Genomic DNA, 14,656 nt, shown 5'->3' with positions numbered 1-14,656 from the left:
ACTCCTTAAACCAGTTCATTAACCCCTATCTGACCACCCCTCTATACCAGCCCCTAATACTCCTTAAACCAGTTCATTAACCCCTATCTGACCACCCCTCTATACCAGCCCCTAATACTCCTTAAACCAGTTCATTAACCCCTATCTGACCACCCCTCTATACCAGCCCCTAATACTCCGTAAACCAGTTCATTAACCCCTATCTGACCACCCCTCTATACCAGCCCCTAATACTCCGTAAACCAGTTCATTAACCCCTATCTGACCACCCCTCTATACCAGCCCCTGATACTCCTTAAACCAGTTCATTAACCCCTATCTGACCATCAGTACAGTGGCATGGTTATGGTTGGCAGTAAGCCACATCATTAATCCCAGTTATCTATATACACATTATAGAGATGTATCTCCTACATGACTTTGGTTTATTACATAGACATCCCATTACTCACTGGTGGACATTGGTATCCTAGCAACAGGACAAACAAAGTTTGCTTTCTTTGTCAGGAAAAGTGAACATAGGTTCTGGTGAGTGTAAACTGCTCCTAGATCTGTGCCTGCTAGAGGAAACTTCTACCCAAATCAATGTTTTATTGGTTGCATACACATATTTGCAGATGTTATCGCAGGTGCAGCGAAATGCTTGCGTTTTCTAGCTCCAACAGTGTAGTAATATCTAGCAATACAAAACAATACACACAAAATACAGGAAATTAAGAAATATCAGAATGAGAAATGTCAGTATCAAAAAAATATATAAATATTTTTATAATCCGGGTAGTTTTGGTCCTGGATGCTGATTGGCTGAAACCCGTGGTATATCAGACAATATAACATGGGTATGAAACTAAATGACTTGTTTACTGGTCTCATTACATTGGTAACCTGTTAATAATAGCAGTAAGGCTCATCGGGGGTTTGTGGTATATGGTCAATAAACCACGTCTAAGGGCTGTATCCAGGCTGTAGACTCTGTGATGCGTTGTGTCTAAGAACGGCCATATACCACACCTCCTCTGGCCTACATTGCTTAAATATACACTGAGTGTACAAAACATCAGGAAAACCTGCTCGTTCCATGACATAGACTGACCAGGTGTTATACATGACATACATGACATAGACTGACCAGGTGTTATACATGACATAGACTGACCAGGTGGTATACATGACATAGATTGACCAGGTGTTATACATGACATAGACTGACCAGGTGTTATACATGACATAGACTGACCAGGTGTTATACATGATATAGACTGACCAGGTGTTATACATGACATACATAACATAGACTGACCAGGTGTTATACATGACATAGACTGACCAGGTGTTATACATGACATACATGACATAGACTGACCAGGTGTAATACATGACATAGACTGACCAGGTGTTATACATGACATAGACTGACCAGGTGTTATACATGACATAGACTGACCAGGTGGTATACATGACATAGACTGACCAGGTGGTATACATGACATAGACTGACCAGGTGGTATACATGACATAGACTGACCAGGTGTTATACATGACATAGATTGACCAGGTGGTATACATGACATAGATTGACCAGGTGGTATACATGACATAGACTGACCAGGTGTTATACATGACATAGACTGACCAGGTGTTATACATGACATAGACTGACCAGGTGTTATACATGACATAGACTGACCAGGTGGTATACATGACATAGACTGACCAGGTGGTATACATGACATAGACTGACCAGGTGTTATACATGACATAGATTGACCAGGTGGTATACATGACATAGACTGACCAGGTGTTATACATGACATAGACTGACCAGGTGTTATACATGACATAGACTGACCAGGTGTTATACATGACATAGACTGACCAGGTGTTATACATGACATAGACTGACCAGGTGTCATACATGACATGCTATACATGACATACATGACATAGACTGACCAGGTGTTATACATGACATAGACTGACCAGGTGTTATACATGACATAGACCGACCAGGTGTTATACATGACATAGATTGACCAGGTGTTATACATGACATAGATTGACCAGGTGTTATACATGACATAGACTGACCGGGTGTTATACATGACATAGACTGACCAGGTGTTATACATGACATACATGACATAGACTGACCAGGTGTTATACATGACATAGATTGACCAGGTGTTATACATGACATAGACTGACCAGGTGTTATACATGACATAGACTGACCAGGTGTTATGCATGACATAGACTGACCAGGTGTTATACATGACATAGACTGACCAGGTGTTATGCATGACATACATGACATAGACTGACCAGGTGTTATACATGACATAGACTGACCAGGTGTTATACATGACATAGACTGACCAGGTGTTATACATGACATAGACTGACCAGGTGTTATGCATGACATACATGACATAGACTGACCAGGTGTTATGCATGACATACATGACATAGACTGACCAGGTGTTATACATGACATAGACTGACCAGGTGTTATGCATGACATACATAACATAGACTGACCAGGTGTTATACATGACATAGACTGACCAGGTGAATCCAGGTGAAAGCTATGATCCCTTATTGATGTCACTTGTTAAATCCACTTCTATCAGTATAGATGAAGGGGAGGAGACAGGTTAAATAATGATTTTTAAACCTTGAGACAATTGAGACATGGATTGTGCATGTGTGCCATTCAGAGGGCAAGACAAACTATTCGTGCCTTTGAACAGGATATGGTAGTAGGTGCCAAGTGCACCAGTTTGTGTCAAGAACTGCAACGCTGCTGGGTTTCCCACGCACAACAGTTTCCTGTGTATATCAAGAATAGTCAAACACCGAAAGGACATCCAGCCAACTTGACACAACTGTGGGAACCATTGGAGTCAACATGGGCCAGCATCACTGTGGAACACTTTCTAATTGAGGCAGTTCTGAAGGCAACTCAATATTGGTTCTTGTTCATGTTTGTACACTCTGTGTATACATGGTGTGTATACATGCTGTGTATAATAGTGTGTATAATGGTGTGTATACATGGTGTGTATAATAGTGTGTATCATGGTGTGTATAGATGGTGTGTATAGATGGTGTGTATCATGGTATGTATAGATGGTGTGTATCATGGTGTGTATAGATGGTGTGTACAGATGGTGTGTATAATAGTGTGTATAATAGTGTATAATAGTGTGTATCATGGTGTGTATAGATTGTGTGTATAGATGGTGTGTATAATGGTGTGTATAGATGGTGTGTATAGATGGTGTGTATCATGGTGTGTATAGATTGTGTGTATAGATGGTGTGTATAGACTGTGTGTATAGATGGTGTGTATAGATGGTGTGTATAGACGGTGTGTATAGACGGTGTGTATAGACGGTGTGTATAGATGGTGTGTATAGATTGTGTGTATGGACAGTATATGAATAGAAACAATGTGTACAGCAGTAGTTATACAGTAGGATGAGCCTTGACTAGAATACAGTATATACATATGAAGTGGACAGCAGTAGTTATACAGTAGGATGAGCCTTGACTAGAATACAGTATATACATATGAAGTGGACAGCAGTAGTTATACAGTAGGATGAACCATGACTAGAATACAGTATATACATATGAAGTGGGTGAAACCATATGTAAACATTATTAAAGTGACCAGTGTTCAATGACTATGTACATAGGGCAGCAGCCTGTAACGTGCAGGGTAGAGTCCCGGGTGGTTAGTGACAGTGGTATTGGGCTGTACAGGCCAGGTCTCAGGGGCTGAGGTCCTTGAAAACTGGTTACCAAAGTAATTAGAACACTAAACAAGTAATTGTGTTTAATTTAAATGAATTACTGTTGTAATTATGTGATGTAGGTGTCCTGGAGGGAAGGCAGTGTGCCCCCGGTGACGCGTTGGGCAGACTGCACCACCCTCTGGAGAGACCTGCGGTTGCGGGCGGTGCAGTTGCCGTACCAGGCGGTGACACAGCCCAACAGGATGCTCTCAATTGTGCTTCTGTAAACGTTTGTGAGGGTTTTAGGTGCCAAATTTCTTCAGCCTCCTGAGGTTGAAGAGGCGCTGTTGTGCCTTCTTCACCACACTGTCGGTTTGGGGGGACCATTTCAGGTCCTCAGTGATGTGAACGCAGAGGAACTTGAGGCTTTTGACCCTCTCCACTGCAGCCCCGTCGATGTGGATGGGGCCGTGCTCTCTCTGCTGTCTCCTGAAGTCCACGATCAGCTCCTTGGTTTAGTTAACGTTAAGGGACAGGTTATTTTCCTGGCACTACTCCGCCAGGGTCCTCAGCTTGGAGGGAACTATGGTGTTGAAGGCTGAGCTATAATTGATGAAAAACATTCCTTCCAAGGGTTTGGAACCTAAATTATTTTCCAATTGTTTCGTTCTGAAAAGAACCATTATATTTTTAGTTCCGTTCCACTGTTCCGACCAGCAAAATAAAGTTCTGAACAGAACCATTATATTTTTAGTTCCGTTCCACTGTTCCGACCAGCAAAATAAAGTTCTGAACAGAACCATTATATTTTTAGTTCCGTTCCACTGTTCCGACCAGCAAAATAAAGTTCTGAACAGAACCATTATATTTTTAGTTCCGTTCCACTGTTCCGACCAGCAAAATAAAGTTCTGAACAGAACCATTATATTTTTAGTTCCGTTCCACTGTTCCGACCAGCAAAATAAAGTTCTGAACAGAACCATTATATTTTTAGTTCCGTTCCACTGTTCCGACCAGCAAAATAAAGTTCTGAACAGAACCATTATATTTTTAGTTCCGTTCCACTGTTCCAACCAACAAAATAAAGTTCTGAACTGGTTACAACCCCCCAAAAAAGTACTGGTTTATATCGTTCCTTTTTAAACCTCTGAAATAAATCAAAATGAACATTTAGCTGGACATTAAATGACTTCAGAATAGAGCAGCTTGCTGTGGAGCAGGACAGCTATGTACATGGACAGACAAGTGTAGGGTAGTGTAGTGTAGGGTAGGGTCGTGTTGTGTAGGGTAGGGTCGTGTTGTGTAGGGTAGGGTCGTGTAGGGTAGGGTCGTGTAGGGTAGCGTAGTGTAGGGTAGGGTCGTGTTGTGTAGGGTAGGGTCGTGTTGTGTAGGGTAGGGTCGTGTAGGGTAGGGTCGTGTAGGGTAGGGTAGGGTCGTGTAGGGTAGCGTAGTGTAGGGTAGCGTAGGGTTCGGTAGGGTAGTGTAGGAGATATCAGTGGGCATGTTGTTCTTATCTGAATTAGGCCAACAAAATGATACCTATGGAGGAACGGCTTCTATGAAGGCCTCTCGTACAAGACAGTACACCGTAAAATAGAAAGTGCCATTTTCCTGAAGAATTGTGTGCTTGCGTCAGCTGTCCAGAAGTATGTCATTCAGAGGTCAACAAACTGACATCATAAAGCAAACATTCTCAGAAGTTATTTTCCCACCATGATAGTAGAACTAGAATGGAAACAAAGAATAGCAATGCTAGTATGTATTCAAATAACAGTGTAATCTGATCCCAGGGCCGGGATTCAATCCGTATTTAAAGGGGATTTCTGATTGAGTGGGGCATCTGCAGTGTTTACTGTGAACGTTAGGATTGATTCTAGATCAGGGTCCTGTTTCCAAAGCTCTCTACTACAGACCCTGGTTCGATTCCAGGCTGTATCACAACCGGCCGTGATTGGGAGTCCCATAGGGTGGCGCGCATTTGGCCCAGCGTCGTCTGGGTTTGGTTGGTGTAGGCCGTCATTGTAAATAATAATTTGTTCTGAACTGACTTGCCCAGTTAAATAAAGGTTCAATAAAACAGTTATTACTCCCTTCTCATTTCCAAAGTTCTCCTAAACAAGCTGCCAACATACCTCACTTCTTTGTTGAAGTATAAAAATACGAGGTATCTGAGGTACCAAACCCCTTCACAGGGTTGGTTAACTCTCCAGGTACCTCTGAGGTACCAAACCCCTTCACAGGGTTGGTTAACTCTCCAGGTACCTCTGAGGTACCAAACCCCTTCACAGGGTTGGTTAACTCTTCAGGTACCTCTGAGGTACCAAACCCCTTCACAGGGTTGGTTAACTCTCCAGGTACCTCTGAGGTACCAAACCCCTTCACAGGGTTGGTTAACTCTCTAAGTACCTCTGAGAGAGATGCAGAAGAGAGAGAGAGGAAGAGGGTAATGACTGTGAGAGAGATGCAGAAGAAAGAGAAAGAAGGTAATGACTGTGAGAGATGCAGAAGAGAGAGAGAGAGGGTAATGACTGTATGAGAGATGCAGGAGAGAGAGAGGGTAATGACTGTGAGAGAGATGCAAGAGAGAGGGTAATGACTGTGAGAGATGCAGGAGAGAGAGAGAGGGTAATGACTGTGAGAGAGATGCAGGAGAGAGAGAGAGAGGGTAATGACTGAGAGAGATGCAGGAGAGAGAGAGGGTAATGACTGTGTGAGAGATGTAGGAGAGAGAGAGGGGGTAATGACTGTGTGAGAGATGCAGAAGAGAGAGAGAGGGTAATGACTGTGTGAGAGATGCAGGAGAGAGAGAGGGTAATGACTGTGAGAGATGCAGGAGAGAGAGAGGGTAATGACTGTGAGAGATGCAGGAGAGAGAGAGAGGGTAATGACTGTGAGAGATACAGGAGAGAGAGAGAGAGGGTAATGACTGTGTGAGAGATACAGGAGAGAGAGAGGGTAATGACTGTGTGAGAGATGCAGGAGAGAGAGAGGGTAATGACTGTGAGATGCAGGAGAGAGAGAGAGGGTAATGACTGTGAGAGATGCAGGAGAGAGAGAGAGAGGGTAATGACTGTGAGAGATGCAGAAGAGAGAGAGGGTAATGACTGTGTGAGATGCAGGAGAGAGAGAGGGTAATGACTGTGAGAGATGCAGGAGAGAGAGAGGGTAATGACTGTGTGAGAGATGCAGGAGAGAGAGAGGGTAATGACTGTGTGAGAGATGCAGGAGAGAGAGAGGGTAATGACTGTGAGATGCAGGAAAGAGAGAGAGGGTAATGACTGTGAGAGATGCAGGAGAGAGAGAGGGTAATGACTGTGAGAGATGCAGGAGAGAGAGAGGGTAATGACTGTGAGAGATGCAGGAGAGAGAGAGGGTAATGACTGTGAGAGATGCAGGAGAGAGAGAGAGGGTAATGACTGTGAGAGATGCAGGAAAGAGAGAGAGAGGGTAATGACTGTGAGAGATGCAGGAAAGAGAGAGAGAGGGTAATGACTGTGAGAGATGCAGGAGAGAGGGTAATGACTGTGAGAGATGCAGGAGAGAGAGAGAGAGGTTGAATAAAGGTAGTGAGAGGAAGAACAGACATTTGATGAAAAAGTATAGAGGAATAGAGAGGGAGGGAGGATGGAGAGGGAGGGAGGAGAGTGGATGGAGAGGGAGGGAGGAGAGTGGATGGAGAGGGAGGAGAGGGAGAGTGGATGGAGAGGGAGGAGAGGGAGAGTGGATGGAGAGGGAGGAGAGGGAGGGTGGATGGAGAGGGAGGGAGGAGAGTGGATGGAGAGGGAGGGAGGAGAGTGGATGGAGAGGGAGGGAGGAGAGTGGATGGAGAGGGAGGAGAGGGAGAGTGGATGGAAAGGGAGGAGAGGGAGAGTGGATGGAGAGGGAGGAGAGGGAGGGTGGATGGAGAGGGAGGAGAGGGAGGGTGGATGGAGAGGGAGGAGAGGGAGAGTGGATGGAGAGGGAGGAGAGGGAGAGTGGATGGAGAGGGAGGAGAGGGAGAGTGGATGGAGAGGGAGGAGAGGGAGAGTGGATGGAGAGGGAGGAGAGGGAGAGTGGATGGAGAGGGAGGAGAGGGAGGGTGGATGGAGAGGGAGAGTGGATGGAGAGGGAGGAGAGGGAGAGTGGATGGAGTGGATGGAGAGGGAGAGTGGATGGAGAGGGAAGAGAGGGAGGGTGGATGGAGAGGGAGAGTGGATGGAGAGGGAGGAGGGGAGGGTGGATGGATGGAGAGGGAGGAGAGGGAGGGTGGATGGAGAGGGAGGAGAGGGAGGGTGGATGGAGAGGGAGGGTGGATGGAGAGGGAGGAGAGGGAGGGTGGATGGAGAGGGAGAGTGGATGGAGAGGGAGGAGAGGGAGAGTGGATGGAGTGGATGGAGAGGGAGAGTGGATGGAGAGGGAAGAGAGGGAGGGTGGATGGAGAGGGAGGAGAGGGAGAGTGGATGGAGAGGGAGGAGAGGGAGGGTGGATGGAGAGGGAGGAGAGGGAGGGTGGATGGAGAGGGAGGAGAGGGAGGGTGGATGGAGAGGGAGGAGAGGGAGGGTGGATGGAGAGGGAGGAGAGGGAGGGTGGATGGAGAGAGAGAGTGGATGGAGAGGGAGGAGAGGGAGAGTGGATGGAGTGGATGGAGAGGGAGAGTGGATGGAGAGGGAAGAGAGGGAGGGTGGATGGAGAGGGAGAGTGGATGGAGAGGGAGGAGAGGGAGAGTGGATGGAGAGGGAGAGTGGATGGAGAGGGAGAGTGGATGGAGAGGGAGGGTGGATGGAGAGGGAGAGTGGATGGAGAGGGAGGAGAGGGAGGGTGGATGGAGAGGGAGAGTGGATGGAGAGGGAGGAGAGGGAGAGTGGATGGAGCGGGAGGAGAGGGAGAGTGGATGGAGAGGGAGAGTGGATGGAGAGGGAGGGTGGATGAGAGGGAGAGTGGATGGAGAGGGAGTGTGGATGGAGAGGGAGAGTGGATGGAGAGGGAGGAGAGGGAGGGTGGATGGAGAGGGAGAGTGGATGGAGAGGGAGGAGAGGGAGAGTGGATGGAGCGGGAGGAGAGGGAGAGTGGATGGAGCGGGAGGAGAGGGAGAGTGGATGGAGAGGGAGGGTGGATGGAGAGGGAGGGTGGATGGAGAGGGAGAGTGGATGGAGAGGGAGGAGAGGGAGAGTGGATGGAGAGGGAGAGTGGATGGAGAGGGAGAGTGGATGGAGCGGGAGGAGAGGGAGAGGGAGAGTGGAGGGTGGATGGAGAGGGAGGAGAGGGAGAGGGAGAGTGGAGGGTGGATGGAGAGGGAGAGTGGATGGAGAGGGAGAGTGGATGGAGAGGGAGGAGAGGGAGAGTGGAGGGTGGATGGAGAGGGAGAGTGGATGGAGAGGGAGGAGAGGGAGAGTGGAGGGTGGATGGAGAGGGAGAGTGGATGGAGAGGGAGAGTGGATGGAGAGGGAGGGTGGATGGAGCGGGAGGAGAGGGAGAGGGAGAGTGGAGGGTGGATGGAGAGGGAGAGTGGCTTGTGTACTGAGGAAGCAAAAAAAGAGAGCATGAGAGAGAGTGAGTAGGAGAAAGGGAGTGAACGAAAGCAAGCGAGCGAGCGAGAGAGGGAGGGTGGGAAAGGGGGAAAGATGAGCTCATTGCAGTCTCTGGGCTGGTGACTGAAGGGGGGAGGAGAGGATGGAGGGAGAGGTGAAGGAGAGGAGGCAGAGGTTTAGCTACTTCTGTCTGAGAATCGATAGCTATCGTCTGCATACTGGAATGGCATCTCCAGCACACAATACTGCAGACAGGGCTAGCATCTCTCTTAGCATCTCTCTTAGCATCTCTAACTAAATACAAATTGGAATTAACATTTCTACTTTAGCATCTTAAGCTAACTGAATATGATTTTCAAAATTAGCAGTTAGCATTTCCAATATAAATCAATCGAGGACTTAGTCAATGACATCATCGGTCTCTCTATGCTACCGTGCTAGCTTACACATTCTGTAGGGAGACGGCACAGACACTCCTTCCTCTCTCTCTCTTTCTCTCTCTCTCCCTCTCTCTGACTCGCTCCCTCTCCTTCACACACACTCCATCCCTCTCTCATCCCCACCCACACCCAAGGATTCTCCCTCTCTCTCTCTCTCTCTCTCTCTCTCTCTGTCGATATCTGTCTTTTTAGGAGAAGAAGGGATGCTTGTTTCATTCCTCTGTTTGAAAGGACTCTTTTTGATGCTGTAGACTTGAAAGCGTTTGTGTGCTGGTTACTTTGCCCTACCTGTGGAGGATCCCGGTAATCAGCCAGCCTCTGGAGCGTGTGTAGCCCCAGCCGCAGCCACCATGCTGGGCTTGGATGTGTGTGAGTTTGGGGGTCAGGTTCTGGAGCTTCTCTGGCTAACCATGTGTTACCAAGGTAACAACACTGCCTTTTATGCTGTTTTACCTGTGTGTGTGTGTGTGTGTGAGCTGTGTCAGATGCCTGATCAGCTGTATTGATTAGTGTTATTGTAGTGTGTGTGTGTGTATATATATATACAGTGGGCAGAACAAGTATTTGATACACTGCCGATTTTGCAGGTTTTCCTACTTACAAAACATGTAGAGGTCTGTCATTTTTATCATAGGTACACTTCAACTGTGAGAGACGGAATATAAAACAAAAATCCAGAAAATCACATTGTATGATTTTTAGGTAATTAATTTGCATTTTATTGCATGACATAAGTATTTGATCACCGACCAACCAGTAAGAATTCCGGCTCTCACAGACCTGTTAGTTTTTCTTTAAGAAGCCCTCCTGTTCTCCACTCATTACCTGCATTAACTGCACCTGTTTGAACTCGTTACCTGTATAAAAGACACCTGTCCACACACTCAATCAAACAGACTCCAACCTCTCCACAATGGCCAAGACCAGAGAGCTGTGTAAGGACATCAGGGATAAAATTGTAGACCTGCACAAGGCTGGGATGGGCTACAGGACAGTAGGCAAGCAGCTTGGTGAGAAGGCAACAACTGTTGGCGCAATTATTAGAAAATGGAAGAAGTTAAAGATGACGGTCAATCACCCTCGGTCTGGGGCTCCATGCAAGATCTCACCTCGTGGGGCATCAATGATCATGAGGAAGGTGAGGGATCAGCCCAGAACTACACGGCAGGACCTGGTCAATGACCTGAAGAGAGCTGGGACCACAGTCTCAAAGAAAACCATTAGTTACACACTACGCCGTCATGGATTAAAATCCTGCAGTGCACGCAAGGTCCCCCTGCTCAAGCCAGCGCATGTCCAGGCCCGTCTGAAGTTTGCCAATGACCATCTGGATGATCCAGAGGAGGAATGGGAGAAGGTCATGTGGTCTGATGAGACAAAAAAAAGCTTTTTGGTCTAAACTCCACTCGCCATGTTTGGTTGAAGAAGAAGGATGAGTACAACCCCAAGAACACCATCCCAACCGTGAAGCATGGAGGTGGAAACATCATTCTTTGGGGATGCTTTTCTGCAAAGGGGACAGGACGACTGCACCGTATTGAGGGGAGGATGGATGGGGCCATGTATCGCAAGATCTTGGCCAACAACCTCCTTCCCTCAGTAAGCGCATTGAAGATGGGTCGTGGCTGGGTCTTCCAGCATGACAACGACCCGAAACACACAGCCAGGGCAACTAAGGAGTGGCTCCATAAGAAGCATCTCAAGGTCCTGGAGTGGCCTAGCCAGTCTCCAGACCTGAACCCAATAGAAAATCTTTGGAGGGAGCTGAAAGTCCGTATTGCCCAGCGACAGCCCCGAAACCTGAAGGATCTGGAGAAGGTCAGTATGGAGGAGTGGTCCAAAATCCCTGCTGCAGTGTGTGCAAACCTGGTCAAGAACTACAGGAAACGTATGATCTCTGTAATTGCAAACAAAGGTTTCTGTACCAAATATTAAGTTCTGCTTTTCAGATGTATCAAATACTTATGTCATGCAATAAAATGCAAATTAATTACTTAGAAATCATACAATGTGATTTTCTGGATATTTGTTTTAGATTCTGTCTCTCACAGTTGAAGTGTACCTATGATAAAAAATTACAGACCTCTACATGCTTTGTAAGTAGGAAAACCTGCATAATCGTCAGTGTATCGAATACTTGTTCTCCCCACTGTATATATATATGATCAGTCTCTAGGTGGTTGGAGATGGTTTATGTTTGATATGATAAGACAAGCCAAAGGTGGTCCATATTGTATTGATCCTGTGTCCTTTGTGGTGTGTGTGTGTTGTTGTGTGTGTTGTGGTGTGTGTGTGTGTGTGTGTTGTCTTGGTGTGTGTGTGTGTGTTGTGGTGTGTGTGTGTGTGTGTGTGTGTTGTGGTGTGTGTGTTGTGGTGTCTGTTGTAATTGCACGTCTCAGATCTTGTTGTATTAGGGCTTTTCTGTTCACACACTCCTAGTTGTCTGCCAATTGGGCGTATGTGTGTGTGTTTGTGTGTGTCTGTTAGCTGAATGATGTCACCACATTTACCCCCCCCCCCCCCCCACCCCCCTGTCAAAAGTGATGGATGAGATTGTGTGTGAGTGTGGGGGGGACGGGGGCAGACACATGTTACACTGAGTGAATCAATTAGACGGCATGTTTTCCCCAAGGTGTTGGTGTAGATGTTTGTTCGTTCTGTGTTCGTGTAGATGTGTTTGTTCGTTCTGTGTTGGTGTAGATGCGTGTGTTCGTTCATGTGTGTGTACTCCGCCCCATTGCCTTCTGAGTGTATCCAGTAAAATGCACTGGCCCATGTGACAGTCTCATGAAGGGACATGAGAGACACAGAGAGAGAGACACAGAGAGAGAGACACAGAGAGAGACACAGAGAGAGAGACAGAGACTAATATCCTCCCTACGACATACAGTATTACAACCAACCTACTGTGGGGGAAAAAAGTATTTGATCCCCTGCTGATTTTGTACGTTTGCCCACTGACAAAGAAATTATCAGTCTATAATTTTAATGGTAGGTTTATATGAACAGTGAGAGACAGAATAACAACAAAAATATCCATAAAACGCATGTCAAAAAAGTTATAAAATGATTTCCATTTTAATGAGGGAAATAAGTATTTGACCCCTCCGCAAAACATGACTTAGTACTTGGTGGCAAAACCCTTGTTGGCAATCACAGAGGTCAGATGTTTCTTGTAGTTGGCCACCAGGTTTGCACACATCTCAGGAGGGATTTTGTCCCACTCCTCTTTGCAGATCTTCTCCAAGTTTCGAGGCTGACGTTTGGCAACTCGAACCTTCAGCTCCCTCCACAGATTTTCTATGGGATTAAGGTCTGGAGACTGGCTAGGCCACTCCAGGACCTTAATGTGCATCTTCTTGAGCCTCTCCTTTGTTGCCTTGGCCGTGTGTTTTGGGTCATTGTCATGCTGGAATACCCATCCACGACCCATTTTCAATGCCCTGGCTGAGGGAAGGAGGTTCTCACCCAAGATTTGACGGTACATGGCCCCGTCCATCGTCCCTTTGATGCGGTGAAGTTGTCCTGTCCCCTTAGCAGAAAAACACCCCCAAAGCATAATGTTTCCACCTCCGTGTTTGACGGTGGGATGGTGTTCTTGGGGTCATAGGCAGCATTCCTCCTCCAAACACGGCGAGTTGAGTTGATGCCAAAGAGCTCCATTTTGGTCTCATCTGACCACAACACTTTCACCAGTTGTCCTCTGAATCATTCAGATGTTCATTGGCAAACTTCAGACGGGCATGTATATGTGCTTTCTTGAGCAGGGGGACCTTGCGGGCGCTGCAGGATTTCAGTCCTTCACGGCGTAGTGTGTTACCAATTGTTTTCTTGGTGACTATGGTCCCAGCTGCCTTGAGATCATTGACAAGGTCCTCCCGTGTAGTTCTGGGCTGATTCCTCATCGTTCTCATGATCATTGCAACTCCACGAGGTGAGATCTTGCATGGAGCCCCAGGCCGAGGGAGATTGACAGTTATTTTGTGTTTCTTCCATTTACGAATAATCGCACCAAATGTTGTCACCTTCTCACCAAGCTGCTTGGCGATGGTCTTGTAGCCCATTCCAGCCTTGTGTAGGTCTACAATCTTGTCCTTGACATCCTTGGAGAGCTCTTTGGTCTTGGCCATGGTGGAGAGCTTGGAATCTGATTGATTGATTGCTTCTGTGGACAGGTGTCTTTATACAGGTAACAAACTGAGATTAGGAGCACTCCCTTTAAGAGTGTGCTCCTAATCTCAGCTCGTTACCTGTATAAAAGACACCTGGGAGCCAGAAATCTTTCTGATTGAGAGGGGGTCAAATACTTATTTCCCTCATTAAAATGCAAATCAATTTATAACATTTTTGACATGTGTTTTTCTGGATTTTGTTGTTGTTATTCTGTCTCTCACTGTTCAAATAAACCTACCATTAAAATTATAGACTGATCATTTCTTTGTAAGTGGGCAAACGTACAAAATCAGCAGGGGATCAAATACTTCTTTCCCCCACTGTACTAATGTGTGTGTGTGTGTGTCTGCGCGTGTGTGTTTGTGTGTGTGCCTGTGTTTGTGCCTGTGTGTGAGAGTGTCAGTGTGTGTTTGAGAGCACCTGCCTGTGTGTGTGTCAGTGTGTGTTTGTGTGTGTGTGTGTGTGTGTGTGTGTGTGAGAGTGTCAGTGTGTGTTTGAGCACCTGCCTGTGTGTGTGTCAGTGTGTGTTTGTGAGCACCTGCCTCTGTGTGTGTCAGTGTGTGTTTGTGTGTGAGTGTCAGGTGTGTGTGTTGTGTGTGAGAGTGTCAGCTGGTGTGTGAGAGTGTCAGTGTGTGTGAGAGTGTCAGTGTGTGTGTTTGTGTGTGAGAGTGTCAGTGTGTGTTTGTGTGAGAGTGTCAGTGTGTGTTTATGTGTGAGAGTGTCAGTGTGTGTCTGTGTGTGTTTGTGTGTGAGAGTGTCAGTGTGTGTTTGTGTGTGTTTGTGTGTGAGAGTGTCA

General features: G+C 46.7%; 1 protein-coding gene across 2 annotated transcripts in view; it reads left to right on the top strand.

The window, feature by feature from the left end:
- Window positions 1–14,656, top strand: part of arhgdig (Rho GDP dissociation inhibitor (GDI) gamma) — a 53,041-nt gene that overhangs the window by 6,548 nt on the left and 31,837 nt on the right. Inside the window, exon 1 of one of the 2 annotated variants that reach the window (XM_029776253.1) lies at window positions 9,811–10,110. The exons of the other annotated variant lie outside the window; for it this stretch is intronic. Coding sequence (XP_029632113.1) covers window positions 10,038–10,110 — 73 coding nt within the window. The 5' untranslated portion in view covers window positions 9,811–10,037. Of the gene's footprint in view, window positions 1–9,810; window positions 10,111–14,656 lie in introns of those variants that run through there. 2 annotated transcript variants of the gene reach the window in all.

This window comes from Salmo trutta, chromosome 1 (genome assembly GCF_901001165.1).
Source record: "Salmo trutta chromosome 1, fSalTru1.1, whole genome shotgun sequence".
NCBI lineage: Eukaryota > Metazoa > Chordata > Actinopteri > Salmoniformes > Salmonidae > Salmo > Salmo trutta.
The sequence above is the reverse complement of the archived record's forward strand: the minus strand, read 5'-3'. Positions and strand labels throughout refer to the sequence as shown.